The 22,744-nt window shown below is 37.0% G+C and overlaps 1 protein-coding gene across 1 annotated transcript; it reads right to left on the bottom strand.

Moving 5' to 3' along the window:
- Window positions 1-3,189: 3,189 nt before the first annotated feature.
- Window positions 3,190-22,744, bottom strand: LOC102226238 (complement receptor type 1-like). The gene is made up of 16 exons (XM_023324663.1): window positions 22,679-22,744; window positions 17,701-17,771; window positions 17,424-17,606; window positions 15,992-16,177; window positions 15,745-15,844; window positions 13,920-13,990; window positions 13,632-13,814; window positions 12,070-12,169; window positions 11,461-11,531; window positions 10,938-11,120; window positions 9,403-9,588; window positions 6,906-6,932; window positions 6,785-6,826; window positions 6,630-6,681; window positions 6,131-6,206; window positions 3,190-5,886 (listed from the first exon to the last, which is right to left on the bottom strand). Exons 1-15 carry the CDS (start codon window positions 22,741-22,743, stop codon window positions 6,149-6,151), a joined length of 1,578 nt encoding a protein of 525 aa, XP_023180431.1. The 5' UTR covers window position 22,744; the 3' UTR covers window positions 3,190-5,886; window positions 6,131-6,148.

Genomic DNA, 22,744 nt, shown 5'->3' with positions numbered 1-22,744 from the left:
GTGCAGTTCATGAGACCAGAACCACTTTCTTTTTCATATCCATTTCTGCACACAAGTGCTACCTGAGAACCTCCTGGGAAATCATTTGTTTCAAGAGATTTAAAAGTGTAAGCCTTGTCCTCTCCAATTTCAGGTTTGGAACAGTCAGCTAGGAGGAAATAAAAATGAAGAAAAACTGCATCAGAAAATGAAACTTGGGAACTAATACAAAGTACATTACACAAAACTGCTAATAAACGTACAGTAAGGCGCACATGTTAAAACCTGTATACAAAAGCAAATGCAGATTTTAAAATGCTGACGACTCCTTTCTTATTTGAACGTCACCAAATGCCTTTGCATTAAAACTTATGTCTGTAGGACGTTAACAAACGTCAAGCAAACGTCCAGCCAACGCTTTCCTTTCGTCCGCAGTCAACAGCCGCTGGATATTATATTTTGATGTCCAGCAGACGTCGTCAAGGCAACGCTCCGGGGATGTTTTCCAGAAATATTAATGTTTCACAAATTGCTATGAACGCACACCTACGAACTTTTATGTCTTCTAGAAGATATAGCTTCTATAAAATTAGAGCATTGCTAATCTGTTTATCTCATAGATTTAATTTGCTAACTTAGAATTTCTGTGGAATTTAAACGAAAAATAAACGTTTCAGTGATGTGAAGGCTGCGACGCCAATTTAGACTTTGTTAAAGTCCACATTGTTTAATTCTCAAAATGACCCAACATTAAGGGAAAAAAACTATATCTGCTTTTATATGTAATAGCAATAACTAATACAGCAATATAAAATTCATTTAGCCAAATTACTGGCCTGCAAGTGCAACATTTCCAATCAATAGGTACAGGATGAGGAGTTTTCTCTGTCCATGGGAGTCCAGTAAAACCTCCATAACAGGCTGTGGAAGGAGATACAAACTGTCCGGAAAAAGCCACTTCTACCCCAGTCCAACTTATTTAGGATGGTAATGCGGTGTGAAGACGCTCCTCGCGGTGTTAACGATTCTCCTTCCACTGAAGACTATGGGAATTTCGGCTTTTTTCAGAGAGCGCCGCTGTGTTTGAAGAATGGCTTGTAATGATGAACGTCTTACAAGCCGGCTCCCGTCGTTCATTCTTCAAGCCGAAACGTTCGCAATCAACCCTGAGTATTGAACACTACGTTCACTGCGGTCTGAAATGACCCAAATCCGATTTTTTTCTTCATTCAATCTGTATCTGAACTTTTCGTGACACAGATCCGATATGACCCAAGGTACTTGGATTTTTGGTTCTAAATCCGAAAAGCCGTCGTGAAATGAATAACTTCTGTGCCATAATTCAACAGAAACATAAACTCCTCCATTTCTGATGACGACGTCGTCAACCTTGTGGCAGTGGCGGGCCGTGCATTTCACACCTAGGCCTTCAGTAGTGCTCCGTCTGAATCAATCCAACCCTCAATAACAATTTTATGGCTATAAAACTTCTACAGCTGCGACACACATTAAAAAAAGCATAAAAAATAACCTGATAAAATTGCAATATTATTTAGGAATATACCAACATTTTACTCGCCAAAAATCCTGATTATTTGTACACAAAATCTATCCTCCTTTCTTTCCTCAGCAAGATTTCAATTACTCTGTTGTGCAGATTATCCTTGCGTTTCAGTTCCATGAAGAAGTCTTTTTCTATCGCCATCGAAGCTAATGCTGAAAGTCGAGCCTGCCCTGTCCTATTTCTGGCATAAGTTTTAGTTAGTAGACTGAAAGTGGCGGACAAATCCTTTTCCGGGTTGTGACAGGCTTGCTAGCTTCGGAGTTGCCCGACGTTGCTTAACAATGTCCAGCTTTTCTTGAAAAGTCCGTCTTGAAAATGTCTTTGACAGTAAATCTCCAACCAAATCCATTTCTTCTCCTCCTTCACCCATTGTGGGTTGAAAAACAGCTATTAAATCAACACAACAATATCTTTGCTTGTGCAGCTCGCTACAGATGCAGCTTGCTAGCTCTGGCTAGTACACTCTTTGACTGTCCAATCAGAGCGTGTGAATACGCTGACGTCTCCGTACGCCTGCTAGAGGGCCTTGGTGTCGCCAACTCAAAATCTGATTGGTTGAAGCAACAGTTTGATCGACATTTATTTTATGCTACAGGGCCCGCAGAACTGATTGTGAAGGCCGCAGGCAGATTTCTTTGACCCTGGCAACAAATAGTGGCTGAAATGTGATTGGTTAAATGCTTAAATATGAAAATACACGTCTGGAAGCAGCGCAACCAGGGGGCTAGCAATGAAAGGAAGCGGACAGACCATTTGGAATTATTTAATACGTATTCATGGACAAAATATAATTAACATCAGTCTGTGATTCAGATATTTTTAGGTCAGCAGAGAAGGCCTTGCAGGCCCTGACGGCCCACCACTGCCTTATGGGCATACACTAATGACAGCTGCAATCATGACAAGGTGGTCTCTTTTCATTGCTCTCTAGACATATAGTTTTTTTTATACCATAAACTGCAGATCATTCTACATATGCAGGGGATTTATCATAATTGTCATCACTACTGTTATACCCCTCTTAGAGCCAACATTAAGAGTGTGCTCTACAGTTCCATCAGTGACTTGCATCACTGATGGAAGTCATTGATGGAAGAGGCTATTTTTCTTGTTGCTGGAGACTTTAATCAGGTCAATATCAATCAATCAATCAAATTTTATTTGTATAGCACATTTCAGCAGCAAGTCATTTCAAAGTGCTTTACATCATATCAAACACAGAAACACAATGCAACGTAGAATCAACAATCAAAACACGACATTAAGTCCCTTTCCATCAATAAATTTGTAATTGATTACGTTTCAAATACAATCCTGAACAGGTGGGTTTTTAGTTGAGTTTGGGTTTACCTGTTACACTCCTACTGTATTATATGGAACAAAATACCTATTGCTATTTTTATTCCCACTCACGCTCACAATCACACAGTTTAAAACGATGTAAACAGCATTTTAATGGGCTTCTGGCACAAGGTGCCGTATACCTCTTTCACGGAATTTCGATCTGGGACTCCGCCGTCCCTCACGGATTTTTGTGCAATTCTATGGTACCTGTTAGTGTCTAGAATTTACAGGGTTTCCATTACGCGCAATGACCCTCAGTCACTCGCCGTTTTTCTTCCTGCACGGGGCTCCGTACACCTCTTTCACAGAATTTCGAGCAGGGACTCCGCCGTCCCTCACGAATTTTTGTGAAATTCTATGGTACTTGTTCGTGTACAATATGAAGACGGTTCTCCTTCATTTCCATCAGCACATGGACTTTGCAACCAGAGGCTCAAACCCGCCAGGGCTCACAGCCTGCTGCCACGTTGCTGTAAGGGTGGCAGCAGGGAGAACAAACCCTCACCATGTTCTGCCTGCTGCCCTCTGGGAAAAGGTTCAACAGCTTCAAATGCAGAACAACCAGATTCCACAACAGCTTCATCCGTCATGCCAAACTCACTTTAATTCAGTGTTTTATGTATATATATTTACATTGATACTTTTTTTTATTATTTATTTTATTATTGTTTATAATTTATTATTATTATTATTATTATTGGAGCCTTCGAACAAAAATTTGTTCAACATGTACATTTTTAAATGTACAATTGAATGACAATAACGTCTGTCTATGTCTACCCTTTTAAATGTGACCTGAGTCCAAACAGCCAGGTTGCATTCATCCAATCTGAACACCATTGATAATCAACAAATGTCACTGTTCTGTGTCCTGATACACGCAAGCGGAAAGAAACGCAACAAACATGAAGGACTATAATGAGGATAAAGTTGTTAATGAGCTGGCTCGGGTCAGACAGCAACTTCAAAATCGCAAGATATGCTCCATTAGCACCCACTTCTGTTTCCGCAAAAACTGAGGACTTCTTTTTATGGCAGTTGACAAAACCATGGGCAAAACACTGAGCAGGCTCTATCTATGATGTTATTGCGCCCTCTACTGCGCATGCGGGACAATTTCAGGTTGTTTGCAGTTCACACTGGGGATCACATACAAGTCACATATTTGGAAGTGTAAACAACTATGCCAAAAAAAAATGTTCTGATTTCACAAAAAATCGGAATTCAGTTACTTCAGGTTGCATTGTGAATTTTTTGTCTTCCTAATTCAACACCTTGAAATTGCGCTTCTGTCTCTTTGAAAACTCATGCTCTTCCTGGTACTCCGTCTTCAGGAAGTCACCACAACATTGCTCCTGTTTTAACCCCATAGCGTTTTCAACAGTGTTGCAATGAGAAGTAGCTTGCATGATGAGTCCAGCAGGTGTGCAGTTCCATCAGGTGTTTGCTAATTGCTGCTAGTCTGAAGGAGCCGACTTGAGGAGTCACGGGGGTGCTCTGTGAGGCGGAAGCTCGATAGGTTGGAAACTGCACATCAGAGGAGGAGCTACACCTCGAAAAGAGGAGGAGCTGTGCCTCGGTTCCCCAGGTGTTTTGCAAAGCTGAATGGTTGCCGTGGGAGATTTAAGGATTTCTTAAACATGCATGAACAAATCAGGTCAACTAACCAGGTACATGTTTGATGACAGAATACCATTGTAACATGATGTAAAGCTCAAAAAAGTCAGAAACCAATAGGCTAGGGAAAAAAGACAAAAATTCATTCAAGGTTCCAAAAACTATAAACGCAACCTCTTACACATAGTACAGGGCATAATGAAGTATCATTCCTTTTTGTTAAGGAAATTTCCAATCTTCTGGTCCACACCCTCACAAAGATATACACTGATTCTGCTCTGTTCTGGTAGTAATTACATTCACTCAGTTTTTCCTAAAAAGTAAAACACTTCAAACTTTTAACATGGAATAAATACTGTAGCTCAACATAGACTTCTATTTTTTTATCCAGTAGCCAGATTCCACAACAGCTTCATCCCTCATGCCATAAGACTATTAAACTCCCATTAATTTAACATTTTATTGTTACACTAAGTCCCTTTTAATATTAAAAGGGACTTAGTGTTTCATAAACATGTATATCTTTACATATGAATATTAAATATATTTTACACTCATTCTTCTATTGTCAGAAATAGAAGATTTTTTTCTATTTTATCTGAAAATGTTTCATTTTAAAGATGATTTGAAATCTTTCTCAATAAAATGGTTTGTTATTGTCCTGCATAGTAGACAAAAATCCAACAGTAAACGTTCATGAAAAGAAAGAATTTTCACCAGCCACCAATGCAGTCTGTAAACTGAATTAACCCCATTGTGTCGTTCCTGAGCAACATGGATTATGTGTCTGTCCTGATAAAACATCACAAAACAGAAAAACCCAGAAATTCACAGGCTTAATATTCAGCAAGAACTCTAAGCTATGTGCTTTTCTTAAATAACTAGAAGAATTTCTAATATAAATAGAAAAAATGGTTTACAACATAATTAGTAGAAATAAAAAAAAGTATTTTCAAATTTTTACTAATTTGGTAAAAATAATTACTGTATAAAAACGGCCTCTAAGGCTGCTGTGGTGGCAAAGGAATAAAGCACAACCCCCGCATGGAGGCCTTAGTCTGCGATGCAGACATCACAGGTTCGAATCCCGACCTGATGATCTTTGTCACAACTTCCCCTTCTCTCATGATTCACTTTCATTTTTAGCCACTCTCAAATAAAGGTCTAGAGCCAAAAAAATATATTTTTAAAGTGCCTCTAAAAATTAAGCTTTGACACAATACAACACCCTTCATGACGTTTGGTTTTCTTCTTTTAAAAGTTAAAAAAATATAAGATGATAAAAGGGAGTCTGCTTGCTTTATCCAAGGCTTGGTAAGGCGCTCAGAGTTTGGCAGTCCTTCATCTGTAGTAGATGTCCTAACAGCTGGGTCCAGTTCCAACTGAGATAGAAACAGAGATAAGAAAGCAAGGACTGTTTAATCAGAGTTGCATTTTTATTGTGGTGGAACAAAATGACAGCTGGATCAAGAGCTATTTCTTCTTGCTTCAATATGAAATTTATATTTATACTTCATGTTTCACACAGAAAATTGCAAGAAGAAAAATGAACAAGTTAAAGTAGTTTAAACATTATTGTTTGGTATTCTGATGGTCTTAGGTCAAAAAAATACATGAAATGGATACCTGAATGAAGAAGAACACTTAAAAAGTTTGGAACTGCATTATCTCCGGCGTCAGCTCTTCTTCAGTGTCATTTGAGCTACAGCGTCATCAATTAAGAAACTTGTGTGAGAATTATTGGACAGTTTATTTTTTTTAACAAGATGTTAACTGTTTTAATGCATTTGTAGAGGGAAGTGCACATTAACTACTAGCAGTAGTTAATGCGCACTTTCCTCCTTGGCAGTATTTTTTATTTTCAACCATTTAACAACACCCCCCCGTCCCCACCCAAAAAAAACATGCAGTGCTTTCAGACCTCAAATAATGCAAAGAAAACAAGCTCATATTCATTTAGAAACAACAATACTAATGTTTTAACTCAGGAAAAGTTCAGAAATCAATATTTGGTGGAATAATGATGAGGTTTTCAGTGGGGTTCAGTGCATTGGTTTCTTAATTTTTTTCAGAGCTGTATATAAAGATATCCAGTTTTTTGTAAGTTTAAAATACAATATCTCACCATTGTCTCCTCACAAGAAAGATGTTTAAAATAAATCCAACTACACAGCAAACTGTGAAGGAAATGAAAGAAAGAATAGATTTTTTGATACTTTTGCATTTCAGCCACAGAAAATGCTAATATTAATTTCAAAGAGATATTTTAATTTATGTTACCTGTAATAACTATCGCCAATCTGCTTAAAAAAGGTGCATTTCCTGCAACGATAAAATAATATTAAAACCCAACCAATACTACATGTTGCTCTTATCTTTAGATTTCAAAACAATAATTCACCTTTATTTATAGTCTCTATACTATGGCCTGCAAGTACAAAACAGTGTAGTTAGTGGATTTACAACATTACAGCAAAGATGCGGTTAAGTCTTTATAAGGAAAACAAAAACTTCAATATATACAATTCTTCAGAAAACAAATAAAAATGACTCCTGCTCAGGTGTCAAGAGAGGAGAAACATCCACTTATAATTCTCCAAACATGCCACATTACTTGCACGATTCTTTTGTAATACAGTGGCTCACCAAGGTCATTTCCAAATCGGTGATCTGAGAAATCTATAATTTATTTACTACTGAGGTACACAGAAAATTCACTTGATTGTGATATGAAAAAAAGAGAAAAAAAACTGCTGCAGTGATGAATTTTAGATTAAAATTTTGCTTTCCAACTTCATTTAAAAATAAATTTTTAAAGTTTTTTAGAAGAAAACGTTTGATACTTTTTCATGAGGTGGATGGTTGTAGTAGTATTTTCATTAGATGATATTTTGTAGCCTTTAAATGACAAAGTTAGCATAATTCTCATATATTTTCTAATTTGGATAAAATACATGTGTCCCCACAATTTTTGACCATTTCTCATTTTCCGCAAATAAATAAATTTTTGCTTGGAATTTTGGAGACATATTTTCAGTCGTTCATAGAATAAAAGAACAGTGTTCATGCTGTAAAGGCTCAGACGGTCTTTGGACATTAATACATAACATACCAAACTGTGCTGGGAGCTGTTTGTTTTGAGTCTGAAAGAAGAAACTGTGCCACCTAGTGGTGAGTTTTCTCACCATTTCAGCAACTGCAGAGTGCAGAGCAACGTTCAGCGAGTGGAGAGGCGTGCAGCTGGTGCCCACAGTTTCTGTTGCTGATGTGCGTTACTGACTTATTACCACACACCCCCATCTTCATCTTCTAAATGACTGTACCACTGCTCTGTCTACTTAATAAAGACTAAGAAAGGGAAATCCATATCCAGTTTATATCCTGATCGACATTCAGTGACGAGTGTATGTACTACATCAACCAGACTTGCATTATTCAGTAGATCCCCATCTACAATTCATTGTACTCAAACATATACACATAAAAAGTAAAATCAGAGAAAATGATAATTTTAAGTGGTCTCTTAATTTGTATATATATTTACAGCTCTGCAGTCCCCTGTTAAAGGGGGACTGCAGAGCTGGGTGTTTTTCATATCCTGGGTGTTTTTCACCCTGCAGTCACAAGGGCTTTTCAGAGGTTCTGGAGAGGAGGGTCTGTTGAAGTGTGGAATGTCAGATTCAGAAGGAGCAGTATGGTGTTTGTCCTGGTTGTAGAACACTGGACCATCTTTACACCTTCAGCAGTGTCCTGGAGCATGTGTTGGAGTTCATCCAACCAGGTGCTTTGTCGACTTGGAGAAGACATTTAACCTTGCCCCTCCCTGGGAAAGGTGCTCTGGGAGCATGGCGTACCAGGCCCTTCGCTACCGCCCCTGTGTGACTGGTGTCAGAGCTTGTATGATGATAGTAAGCTGGGCTCAATTCCTATGAGATTTGGACTATGCTGAGGTTGCACATTGTCACCAATTCTGTTCATAAAATTTATGAACAGAATTTGTAGATGCAGCCAAGATGTTTAGGGGATTTGTTTTGGTGGCCTTAAGATTGCGTCTCTGCTCTCTGAAGATTATGTGGACACAAGTGGCCAAAATTAGTTTTCTCCAGAGGGGATCTGGCTTCCCTCTAAGCGATAGGATGACAAGTTCGGTCATCCAGGAGGGACTCAGACTTGAGCCGCTGCTTCTCCACATTGAGAGGACCAGTTTAAGTTGCTCGGGCATCTCACTAGGATGCCTCCTGGACGCCTCCCTGGTGAGGTGTTACAGGCACGTAATACTTAGTGGGGAACCATAAATAGACTCAGAACACGCTGGAGGGACTATGTCGGCTGGCCTGGGAATGCTTTGGAATTCCGACAGAGGAGCTGGCCCAGGTTGATAGGGAGAGGGAAATTTGGGACTCCTTACAGAGGCTGCTACCCCCATGACCTGACTCAATATATAGGTTTTGGTAAGGAAATCTCTAAAGGGGACAAATAATTTTTCATAGAGCTTTATAGAAATATATATTATCCTCCAGTGAATGTGTCACAAAGTAAAATAAAATGCAAATCTATGCCAAAATATTCTTGTTATGTATTCTATACATTGTTTTGTTGCAGGAGCAAATGAAATATGTTTTGTTGTACTTTTGCCTTCTGATAACATTTCTTCTGCATTTTGATATATTCTAGATATGCAACATGCAGCTAATTTTAATTTGGCATGTGCGACACACTTTATCTACAACTGACATTCATGCACCATCCATTTGTTTATAGGTTTAGTTCATAGGAATCATCTATGTTGCATTCTCTTATTCAAAACAGCTAATCTCCACTTAGATATTTTAGCAAGACACATTTTGACAAATGACCAACAGGTTAGGATAAAATAACTTTAATATGCAAGGACTCACTCTTGCAGATTAGATCTGGCTTAGTCCAATTCCCATCAATGCAGGTTATGATCTCAGAGCCACTTTCTTTTACAAATCCCTTCCTGCACTCATATGTGACATTGGCACCATCTAGGAAATCCTTTTTTAGGAGGAATTCATCAGTGAGAACCATGTTCTCTACACCTTTAGGAATGGGGCAAGTAGCTAGGAGGAAATAAAAATCTTGCATGAGTCTTGTAATTGAGCAATATTTCACCTGCCATCATCCAACATGGGTGCTCCAGCCTGCCAACAAGACCACCAAGGCCCCATGAAGACTTATGTAGTAATCATAGATTTTCATACTTAGTGTTATTAATTTTTTCAACTAAATAACTTCAGATCATGTTGTCAGCCATTTTCTTCCCTTTGCGATCATTCCTCTACTTTCAGATCTCTCTAAAGCTAGGTTTATTGTTGACAATTTGAACTGAGACCAAGTGTGTCCCTGCTTGGGGACCTACAAATATTTGTGGGGATTGCTCTGGATGCACCATCTTTCACTCAAATTGTACGGTTGCATTTCATCTCATTGTACGGTTACAGAGCAGGTTGATCTGTACCAGCATTGCTATGAATCAGGGGTGGAATTATTTTTTTTTTACAGTGGCCAAATAGACTAGTGTAAAAATCCAGATTGAAATACACTCTTTTTCCAGATTGATAGCTATCAGAGATGTTGTCATCTCATCTTAAAATGACTTAGAACAAGTCATGTGTTGCTTTTTTAGTTCTTCATAGACATGTTGTCAGGGAGTCTCAAAATATATTTGATGCTCCTTATTAGTTAGGTGTGGTAAATAAATCTACAAAAGGCAGGAAATACTTTTCATAGACCTTTATATAAATATATATTATCCTCTAATGAATGTGTCAAAGTATAATACAAACACAATAATAAACTATGCTGGGATTTGTGCTTGTCTTGCGATTTGTAATTGTATTTCATGTATAAAACCACAATTCCCAGTATTATTTAATTATTGAGGTACATTACTGAAAATATTGTAACAAGTAATTTTAATTTCTCTTCTTTTACAATTTCACTGCAAGAACAAGAATAAGTTTGTTTCATTTATGGAAAAATATGTTGGTAATGGCCCATCTGGGAACGTGCATTATAAACTAGCTGGGGCTATAAATGTTATAGCACTCATAATTTGTTTATTCTTAACACTTATTCCCATTCAAATAAACAGTAAAGACAGAGAATTTGCATTTCAACTCATACTATGGTTTGCTTCTTTGATCATGTTAGAATTCCAATAAGACTTGTTCAAAGACCTATAAAGTAAATGAAAATTAACCATTAGTCATGTTGCAGTAAGGGTTTCATCTCAGGGTGGACCATTGTTAGTTTTATACAGTGGTGAAATGATAGGCTGGACAATAAGCTAATATACAAGTAGCTGAAAGATGGTTTGGGCGAATCACAAATGTGTTAGCAAGCTGTTTGTATATTGTCTCAGCTAACTGATCTTCTGTGAAGCCTGAAAAAAAGCACAAGAACTTACCGATGCATTGTGGTGGCTCATAATCATATTTAGCAGTTTCAGTACACCTAATGGTTTCAATCCCAACCATAGTGTATCCTGTGTTACATGTGAAATTTATTGTTTGTTGATATTCTGGTTTATCATCACTATTCCAAGAATGTTCGCCATTTTCCACTTTGGTAGGTTTCGGACAAGTATGAGCTGAGAAAATTAGAAAAAGAAAAAGAAAATTGCAGTTTCAAACAAAGTCAAAGTTTATTTATATAGCACATTTACAACAGCCTCAGCTGAACAAAGTGATTCACAACAAGCACAAATTCGCAGGTAGATAAATGATAAAATATAAAATAAAATTAAGTTTAGCAAAAATAATAATTATAAAATTAGCAAAGACACAACAGCTAATTATATGGATACAAACCAAAACAGTACATAATTTTAGCTGAAGCAATTTACTTCCATCCTTCCTTTTCAGGCACCATGTGCTTCAGTCAACTGTGTTGAGAAAAAAGGAGAATATTTCAAACTGATCAACACTTACGGACACAGTCTACGATTCCAAACCATCCTGTGTCCAAGCAATGTTTGTAGTTCGATCCATTGACCCAGTAACTGCATAAAGACAAAAGAAGTCATAAAGACTGATAGAATCTGTTGAGCCATAAAAAAAACAGTTTAGTTCGTGAGTCAGATTTAATAATTAAAGATTATGGTACTACTTTTAAATTTTCATAGTTTGCAGACAGGATCCAAACGCTACATCCTTTTAAGTAAAATGTAGGCTATATTTCTTCCCAAAATTACACTGGCTATATACATTTTATAAAAGAGTAAGTTTTGTGTTTTAAAGAAAAAATGTACAGCATATACACACAACCACTTATAACATGTTGCTCAATGTCATAAAGGGGAGGAAAAAAGCAGGTTTTTCAATTACTTTGGATTAGTGTGAAGTCGAACCAGACAAACTAAAAATGTAATAAATGTTGCAATTTCAATTCCCAATTGAACTGAGTCTACTGGACTGTCAGGTGTGAAAATACCCTTAATGGAGTTACTGCAAGTCAAGGCATAAACTTGATTTTCTGAGGTAACACAATGACATTTAAGCAGATAATAATGAAATTTAAATATTTGGAATCATACATACCCTTCTTCACAGGTTACTTTAACCATTGCACCAAACAGAGTACCTTCGCTGGTATTGAATAACATATGCGGTTCTGCTTCTGGGAGACCACAGTCTTTCTCTTTCATATAAAAGAAGCAAACAAAAAAAAAACCCAGTAGACATCAGTGTAGGATTACATAGAGCCAAGATGACCATGTAAAGCATGTTGGATGACTGCGTTTGTTAGATGTAAAATTCAAATTAGGCAGGACTCGCTACTGCAGATGATATCTGGCTCAGTCCACTTCCCATCGACACATTTAATGATCCCAGTGCCACTTATTTTATTATATCCAATTATGCACTCATATGTGATCACAGTACCACCTGGAAAAAAACTTTTTAGGAGGGAGTCAGCAGTGAGAATTGTGTTCTCTACATTTTGAGGTTTGGGACAGTCAGCTAGGAGGAAGTAAAAATGAAGAAGAATCACACACTAAAATAAATAATAAAAAAATAAAAGCAAAGCTGTCAATGTGGTATTTGGATATGTTAAAATTATGCTGCAAAATATATTTAAAAAACAAATTAGTTGAAGCTTATGTTTGAACACACAAAAGTGTCAAATGTTTGGACTGGACATTCACCAAAATTTGTATTGACATACACTCTGAACATTTACTCAGTATAAAAAAAATGTTTTGATTTTATTAAGTTTTTATATAATTTTTTATATATATTTATAGATAACTTACTTTAAATAACATGTTCATTTTTGACTTGACCTTGTATTAACAACTGTGGGATGTTTTAATGAAATGTGTTTACAAAACGTCTAAACCACACCTAGGCACTGGAGGGCTCCTTGCCTGGCAAAGCCTTGTCCTCTCAATTCAAATAATGGTTGTATGTCCAATTTTCTCATTTCCTTTCATTCATGATGTGCATGTCATTTATTTATACGTTTCTTCAAGGAGAACTTAACTCTCCCGCAGTCCAAAGAGACTGAGTCCATTGGAGCCTTTTCTATACGTGATCACTCCACGACTTTCTGTTCTCTCTAAAGCTAGGTTTATTGTTGATGATTTGAACTGGGCCCAAATGTGCGACCTCGTCAATTAACATTTACCTAGAGCACTGTTGTGGCGCCTGCTTGTGGACCTCTGAATTTTTATGGGGATTGCTCTGCACGCACCATCTTTCACTCAAACTGTATGGTGCTGTTGCAAAGCTGGTTGGTCTGGACCAGCATTTCAATGATCCCTCTATGAGTACTCATTTTTGAAGAAAGAGGGATGCAAATTTAAAACTTTCTCCACTGGCCACATAGGCTAGTAGAGAAAACTTTTTATCGGCCACACAAACATTTCACCAGCCACCAGACAATGTGATTTTCTAGGTATGTTTTCTCATTTTGTTTCCCGCAGTTGAGGTCTACCCATAATGTCAATTACAGGCCTCTCTCATCTTCTTAAATGGGAAATCTTGCACAATTGGTAGCTAACTAACAACTTTTTCCCCCACTGTATTTGCAAATGGTTTGTGTATTGTCTTGGCTAATGTAATTTCTGTGAAGCTTGCAATAAAGCACAAGAACTTACCAATGCATCGTGGTAGCTCAAGGTCATATTCCCCAGTTTTAGTACACCTTATGGTTTCATTCCCAAACAAGGTGTATCCTGTGTTACATGTGAAATTTATTGTTTGTTGGTATTCTGGTTTATTGTCACTATTCCAAGAATTGTTGCCATTTTCCACTTTGGTCGGTTTGGGACAAGTAACAACTGAGAAAATTAGAAAAAACAAAATAAAATAGCTGTTTAAGGTACAAAATGTTTTGGTCAACTGTGTTGAAAAAAGGAGAATATTTCAAACTGAACAACACTTACTGACACAGTCTGCCGTTCCAAACCATCCTATGTCCAAGCAATGTTTGTTGCTTGATCCAATGATCTGGTACCTGCATAAAGACAAAAAAAAAAGTCATAAGGAGTGATAGAATGTGTTCAATTTTAAAAAAAAGTTCAACTGGTAAGTAACATTTAATAATTAAAGATTATGCAATAATTTTCTATTTTCTATTTACTCTTTCACACATAGTTATAGTTTGCTGACAGGATCCAAACGACCCATCCTTTAAGGAGACGGTTGACTATGTTTCTTCTCAAAATAACACTGGCTATATAATATTTTTTTAAAAGAGAGCTTCGCAGGGGCTGCACAGTGGATCAGTTGGTAGCAGTGTTGCCTTGCAGCAAGAAGGTCCTGGGTTTGATTCCCGGCCCAGGGTCTTTCTGCATGGAGCTTGCATGTTCTCCCTGTGCATGCGTGGGTTCTCTCCGGGTACTCCGGCTTCCTCCCACAGTCCATAAACATGACTGTCAGGTAAATTGGTCTATCTAAATTCTCCTTAGGGGCGTGTGTGTGTGTGTGTAGGGTTGTCTGTCTCTGGATTGCTCTGCGACAGACTGGCAACCTGTCCAGAGTGACCCTGCCTCTCACCCGAAACGCTCGCTGGAGACAGGCACCAGCACCCCTGTCGACCCTTTAGGGAAAAGGTGTACAGAAAATGGATGGAGAAAGTTTCGTTTTGTTTTAAAGTACAATTGTACAGCATATATGCACACCTATCTATGATGCCTATGTTGCACCCTTGAAGACAGGAGAGAAATAATCAGGAGAGTTATGTTCATTTGCTTCACTCATGTAGCATTTTAATGGAGTCAGACATAAACATGTACATGTTGCTCAATGTCATAAAGTGGAGCGAAAAAACTAATTAATAAAGGAAAATAATAATAAACTGCCAAATAAACTAAATAAATACATTTGTATATATTTCTGAAAAATAAAATGATAAAAGGCAGATTTTTAGCTTCTACCATTACTTTAATGTACAGACTACACATCTGATGCTTTTAATCAGAATTACCTGAAAATTGAGGGGGGGGGGGGGGGGGGGGATAGAGCTTGCAACACGAATTTACAAATGCCGTTTAAAATAAGAAATATTCCTTCACAAAACCTGTGTTTAATGAGCAGCTCTTGACATGCACAATGGTACTGCTGTTACCTAACAGGGGAAGTGTGAATGCACATTTGGACAAACCAACAAAGCAAACTTTTAACTGCCTCAAAGTCTAGGTCTCAGTTTAAGTAAAGTGAACTCTGGCATGGTTCGTATGCGGATGCAACAGGACCAGAGATCGTTCCAATAGCAGGAAGTGAACCATGGCACAGAGTGTAGTTGGTGAATAAAACCAAAACAAATGAAAGAGTCTAATGCAAGAGGAAGAAATGGCTCATGATCTTCTGCTAAAAACAAAAGAGAAATCTTATAAGCACATTTTGTTTATATTGTGTGAAGCAGAAAGTCACATTCGTGTCTTCTTTTGAGCTTTTCATGTTATTTCCTTCAGTAGATCTTGATGCAACTGCAACGCCACCAAAGGCGAGTGGGTGAGCAGGTTTTTTCAGTTACTTTGGATTGTTTAACACAGTGCAGTGTGAAAGTGAACCAGACCAGCTAAAATGTAACAAATGTTGCAATTTCAGTCTTCAGTCCCCAATTGAACTGAGTCTACTGGACTATCAGGTGTGATTAGACCCTTAGTGGAGTTACTGCAAGTCAAGGCATACACTTGATTTCCTGAGATAACACAATGACAATTAAGCAGATAATAATGAAATTTAAATATTTGGAATCATACATACCCTTCTTCACAGGTTACTTTAACCATTGCACCAAACAGAGTACCCTGGCTGGTATCGAATAACATGTGCGGTTTTGCTTCTGGGAGACCACAGTCTTTCTCTTTTATATAAAGAAACAACAAAAACAAAACAAACAAAAAAAAACAGTAGACATTAGTGTAGGATTACATAGAGCGAAGATGACCATGTAGGGCAAGATGGATGACAGTGTTTGTTAGATGTAAAATGCAAGTTAGACAGGACTCACTCCTGCAGATGATATCTGGCTCGGTCCACTTCCCATCGTCGCATTTCATGATCCCAGTGCCACTTACTTTATCATATCCAATTATGCACTCATATGTGATCTCAGTACCACTTGGAAAAAAGCTTTTTAGGAGGGAGTCAGCAGTGAGATTTGTGTTCTCTACATGTTGAGGTTTGGGACAGTCAGCTAGGAGGAAACGAAAATGAAAAAAAAAAAAATTACACACAAACACACACACATAAAAGCAAGGCTGTTATTGTGGTATTTGGTTATTTTATAATTATTCTACAAAATATGTTTAAAAAACAAATTAGTTGAAGCTTATGTTTGAACACACAAAAGTGTCAGATGTTCAGACTTGACGTTTGAGCAGGCGTAAAACACACGCGCGAAATTTCTGTATGTAAAAAATAGCATGCAAGGTGTCTATATTTATAAATCTTATTAATTCAGTGTCTCACAAGCTATGAACCTAACTGTATGTCCCTGGAATCAGGAATGGAAATTTAACATGTTCTCCATTGGCCACAGTGGCTGGTGAAGAAAACGTTTTATTGACTTTTTCCCCAGCTACTTTTTTTTTCTTCATGTTGTCATCTGTTCTTAAAATTACTTTGATCACATCATAATGTGTTGCTTTTTTAGATATTTATAGCCATGTTGTCAGGGAGTTTCAAAACATATTTAATGCTCATTACTATAAGAGGGAGCAAATAATTTCTACAGAATTTAATATAAATATACATTTTCCTTCAGTGAATTTGTCACAAAGTACAATATAAGCACAATAATAATCAATGCTTGGATTATGCTTGCATTGCATACAACACTTTGATTTGTGGTAGGGATTTTCAGCTCTATTGTACACAAACCACGGGATAATTTCTTTTTTTTTTTTTTTTTTAGACACGACACTGAAAATATTGTAACAAAAGATTCTAACTTCTCCTCTTACAATTTCGCTGCAAGAACAAACATAAGTGTGTTTCTTTTATGGAAAAATATGTTGTTAATGGCCCATCTGGGAATGTGCATTGCAAACCAGCTAAGGCTATAAATGTTATAGTGTTCATAATTTATTTATACTAACACTTGTCCCCATTCAAAATAAAAACAATAAAGAACGAAAGCAAATTTGTATTTGCCATTGAACATGGTTTACTTTGTTGATCACGTTAGAAATTCAATGACACTTGTTCAAAAACCTTTAAAATAAATGAAAATTAACCGTCAGTCATTTAGTTAGGTTTCCATCTCAGAATGGATCATTGTCAGTTTTATACAGTGGTGAAATGATAGGCTGGACAATGAGCTATTTTCCAAATAGTGGAAGGATGGTTTACTTTATTCACAAATGTATTTGCAAACTTCTTGTATATTGTCTTAACTAACATATTTTCTGTAGATCCTGAAACAAAGCACAAGAACTTACCGATGCATTGTGGTAGCTCAGAATCATATTCGCCAGTTTTAGTACACCTAATGGTTTTACTCCCAAACAAGGTGTATCCTGTGTTACATGTGAAATGTATAGTTTGTCCATATTCTGGTTCACGGTCACTATCCCAAGAATGTCTGCCATTTTCCACTTTGGTCGGTTTGGAACAAGTAAAAACTGGAAAAATTATCAAAAGAAAAAGAAAATTGCTGTTTCAGGTACAGAATACTTTAGTTGAAAAAAAAGAGAATTTAAACTGAACAACACTTACTGACACAACTTGCAGTTCCAAACCATCCTGTGTCCAAGCACTGTTTGTTGCTCATTCCATTGATATAGTAACTGCATAAAGACAAAAGAAGTCATAAAGACTGAAAGATTCTGTTCGACCATAAGAAGAGTTCAGCTGGTGAATAACATTTAATAATTAAAGATTATGCTACTAATTTTACATTTTCTATTTATTCTTTCACACAGAGTCATAGTTTACTGACATGATTCAAGCAACCCAACCTTTAAGGAGGCAGTAGGCTATATTTCTTCTCAAAACAGCAATGGCTATATAATATTTTTTATGAAAGAGAAACTTTTGTTTTGCTTTACAGTAAAATTTAACAGTGTATATGCACATTTCTCCATGCTGCCTATGTTGCACCCTTGAAAATAGGGAGAAAGAATCAGGAGAGTTATGTTAATTTGCTTGACTCATGCAGCATTTTAATGGAGTGAGACAAACATAATGTATGTTGCTCAATGTCATAAAGTGGAGGAAAAAACAAATTAATAAAGCAAAAATAATAATAAACTGGCAAATAAAGAATACATTTTTATATATTTCTGCAAAATAAAATGACTAAAGGTAGGTTTCTAATTTCTACCATTAGTTTAACAGCCATTACGTAATAAATAACTGACACACAGAAACGTTATGTCTAACTACTGTTATTGCGCAATAGCCAGCCCAGCCCTAAACCTCACAACTCCAAAGGAGTGACTACTGACCAGCTCTCCATCTAATGGGTCCGGAAAATCTCTAACCCACCGAACTTACCCTGAAGAAGGAGAGATTATCAGTCTAGGCTGCTGTCGAGGGAGATTCATCTACAATCCAAGAGCTACGACCCTTTTCAGTTAAGAAGCAATCTGCTCAGTAGCCCTCACAACTGCATAACTTCAATAACCGCTCTTGTTAACGGTAGCTCTCTCTCTCTATCAACAACGTGCACTTGTTAGATAGTTTTTAGTGGCTCGACATAAGCCCCAGGGTCATTATTTTACCAACACTAAAGGAATTCCGAAGCCACCACCTTTCTAGAATCATGTTCATAGGTTTTACACTACTTAGGAGAATCATAAAATACTCAATTAACTGACTCAATTAATTTCACTGACCAAAAATCTTATTAGAAATTTTAATGCATCTTTATTAAGCAAGCTTTAGCAAGGATAAGTGACATTCATTTGTAATCAATTATCAATGATTACAAATTAAGAATAAAAATTACAATTATTTTAAACCACCTTCAGTCTATTCTAACTTCTTTCCCTAAACTGTGTCACTAATTTACTGAACAAGGCTTTGGGGTGCAGTTCAACTCATAACCAGATGATGGATGATCTCGGCAACAGAAAACTTCAAATGTCCTTGGTCAGTCTTTGTCTTTGTAAGGCAAAAATCCTCTTTAGAATAGAAGCAAAGCAGAACTGGTTGTTATCTTCCGAACACTCAGATCTTCATCACTCTGTGACCTTTGTCTTTTCTCCAAGTCTGTTGGGTTGAGGCAGAGTAGGCAGTCGAAACAGGAACCAGGGCTGAGGGTTGATGGATCTTGTCTCTTCTAGCAGTGCGGCGACTCAACTTCCCCGTGGCTCCAGGGTGCGGTCCTCTGCTGATCTTCTGTCTGCGTCCTCTTGTTGGCTTGACTTCAGCGCCGCAGACTAAGAATGCTTTGTTCCTCTTTTCATGGGTTTTTATACTCTCTGTGTATGAGGTGATGGCTTACATGACTTCTTGAACGTTCGATGGGTCTTTGGAAAGCACCAACCCTTCTTACAGCAGTCAACGTCTGGCTTACTCACAGCGGCCAACACCTTGCTTACTTCCTCTTTTCTGCTGCCTGTCCACCGACCATCTGGCTTACTTCCCCACTTTAGTTTAAAAGAAAACATCTTGCTTCCTCTTTTCCCCGCTCCACTCTGGCCCTGACTTTTGCTCTAATTACAACATAGTCTGGGAACAGCATGTCACTTCACTTCACACTATGTTTCATTACTTGAGTTACAATCCTGTAGATTATCATAAATCATTAAACATAATCAACTTTCTCTTATAATTCAAACCTAACTTCTTATAATAATCATCTGAGATTGATTTTATTCATCATTCATTCATTGTGTTATTCATTTCTTGATTTGCTTCTTATGTCAACTCTTTGTATAATCATCAGTAAATCAAAGTACAATAAATGTACATCTTTATAATCATTAATAGAGCAAAATACAGAAATACATTTTATATAATCAGTCAATAATCAAAATTCCAGAAGATATACATTTATACAGTACAGACCAAAAGTTTGGACACACCTTCTAATTCAATGGGTTTTCTTTATTTTCATGACTATTTATAAGGCAAGAAATCCCACTTATTAACCTGACAGGGCACACCTATGAAGTGAAAACCATTTCAGGTGACTACCTCTTGAAGCTCATCAAGAAAATGCAAAGTGTGTGCAAAGCAGTAATCACAGCAAAAGGTTGCTACTTTGAAGAAACTAGAATAAAAGGTGTATTTTCAGTTGTTTTACACTTTTTTGTTTAGTGCATATTTCCACATGTGTTATTCATAGTTTTGATGCCTTCAGTGTGAATCTACAATGTCAATAGTCATGAGAATAAAGGAAACTCATTGAATTAAAAGGTGTGTCCAAACCTTTGGTCTGTACTGTATATTTTAATCATCATTAAATCACAATGCAAGATTACTTATATCTCCCAGGCCTTAATGTTCTGTTTTATGCGTGAACCTGGAGAGATCTCACCACTCTATACCAGTTTTCATGACACTACTCATAAAATAAACAAAAAAACCCTCTTCTACAGTTCACAAAAGTATAAAGGATTACCTATAAGAGCTCATTAATAATACAAAATAGGACAATTTGGTTCAATATCTGCATTTTAACAGTGTATTGCAGACAAAATGTCAGCATAGGCTTTATCTTCTGCCATTAGGTTATTGTACAGACTACAAATATGACGTTTGCATCAGCATTACATGAAGACTGGGGGAAGGAACAAATCATGCTCCTAAGTTGCTTTTCTCATGCAGCAGATAGATGGAAGGGGAGGAGAGCGACAAAGCCTCCTAGCAGTGGATGTGGCACTATCAATAAATCCAAGAAAAGAGTTACTAATTGATCACTGATATATGGGTTGCAATTTTCTTAAATCAAATAATACGACCATTAATCCATCCATACATTTTTTTTCTTACACCCTTATCCCATTGGGGCCGGAAGGGGTGCTGGTGCCTATCTCCAGCTATCACAACCATTAATCCCACATAAAAAATAAGTTTTTAACAATGTATTTTATTGTAGGTAATATTATTAATAGACTTATATGAAATATTAATTAATATTGATTCTAAACCTTTTTAATGTCAACTCTTCTAGTAAGAAATCACATAACAACTGAATATCCGCAAATTGCACTGGAGATAAAATAATAGTTCTTCAACCTATTCCACCTATTGTTAGCAACCATTGGGAATAGGTCAAGTTACCAATCCCTCATAAGGTATGTTCTACTCAGGCTGAAAAAAGTAGTCATTTTTATTAATATCTTAAATATTTGAATTTTAACTCAGATTTTCTTTACTGAATATTCACACACACACAAAAAAAACTACCGAATTGAACTCGTAACACAAGAAATTTCTATAAAACTTTAGTGTGAAAAAATTATAAACAGCTCCATAAACCTTATATAACTCAATTCAACTCAATTAATGTTCAATTTGATCTTGACATATATTTGTACAAATTTTACTGACTCTACAAGTTTTTTAAAAATGTGCGGACGTGTCTAGATGGAAATCCTGACAAAGATTGAATTGCTGCATGGTACATAAATGCTGGTATTGCAGCAATGAACATGTTAGTGTCCCTCATGATATAGGGCGCATTCATACCTAACACATTTGGTCCAGTTTAAACAGATCAAAGTTTGATTCCCCTGTTGGTCCAGACCTTTGGTGCAGGTGTGAATAGTCATGCGAACTCTGGTGTGTACGAAACAACCAGACTGAGACCAATTTTTTGAGGTGGTCTCTCTCCGCTTTCAAACAAATTCTCGTACGGTTCGCCTTGGGTGTGAACCAAATACACAAAATATGCACCTTTTTAGACTTCACAAGTCCTTGTTAGTGAGTATTATGGTAAGAATGAACACATCAGAGTTGCTTGCACTTCTATATGTAGTGATTTTAATGAAATTGTACCTGATCTCCTGTTTTCTGCTTAGCATTGCTGTTGCCAGCTTGTGTTGGGTCAGCGCAGGCAGAACAAACACATTTGCAGACTCCGTTTCAAAATTAGAAATATTCCATCGCAAAACCTGTGTTAAATTAACTGCTCTTGATGTTCAAAATTGTACTACAGTTATTTAAACAGGGGAAGTGTGAATGCACATCCGGACACACCAAGAAAGCAAAATCTAGGTCGCAGTTTGATTAAAGTTCAATCTGGTGCGATTTAAATGTGGATGCAAGAGGACTAGTGATCGTTACAAAAGTAGGAAGGGAACCATGGCGCAGGGCACAATTGGTAAATATAACAAAAACAAACAGAAGAAATGGCTCATGGTCTATTGCTAAGAACCAAAGTGAAATCTTAGAAGCGCATTTTGTTTACATTTTGTGAAGAAGAAAGATGAACTCATGTCTTCTGAGTTTTTCATGTTATTTGTTCAGCAGATCTGCAAAGCCACCACAGGCAAAGGGGTGAACAGGGTTTTCAATTACTTTGAATTGTTTAACAAAGTGCAGTGTGAAAGCGAGCCACACCTGCTAAAAATGTAACAAATGTTGCAATTTTGGTTCCCAGTTGAACTGAGTCTAGCAGACTGTCAGGTGTGAAAAGATTGTTTTAGAGTTCTTGCTAGTCAAGGCATACACCTGATTTTCTGAGATAAAACAATGGCACTGAAGCAGATAATCTAATTTAAATATTTGGAATCATACATACCCTTCTTCACAAGTTACTTTAACCACTGCACCAAATAGAGTACCCTGGCTGGTGTCAAATAGCATG

Source organism: Xiphophorus maculatus, chromosome 20 (assembly GCF_002775205.1).
Source record: "Xiphophorus maculatus strain JP 163 A chromosome 20, X_maculatus-5.0-male, whole genome shotgun sequence".
NCBI classification, from domain to species: domain Eukaryota; kingdom Metazoa; phylum Chordata; class Actinopteri; order Cyprinodontiformes; family Poeciliidae; genus Xiphophorus; species Xiphophorus maculatus.
The sequence above is the reverse complement of the archived record's forward strand: the minus strand, read 5'-3'. Positions and strand labels throughout refer to the sequence as shown.

Excerpts from the sequence above, each read along its gene's own strand:
- LOC102226238 (XM_023324663.1), bottom strand. The coding sequence starts at position 22,743 with ATGCTATTTGACACCAGCCAGGGTACTCTATTTGGTGCAGTGGTTAAA. Across the intron at positions 11,532-12,069 it reads AAAGTAACCTGTGAAGAAGG|TTACTGGGTCAATGGATCGA; the intron begins GTATGTATGATT and ends GTCTTTATGCAG. Across the intron at positions 6,682-6,784 it reads ATTGGCGATAGTTATTACAG|TTTGCTGTGTAGTTGGATTT; the intron begins GTAACATAAATT and ends TTTCCTTCACAG.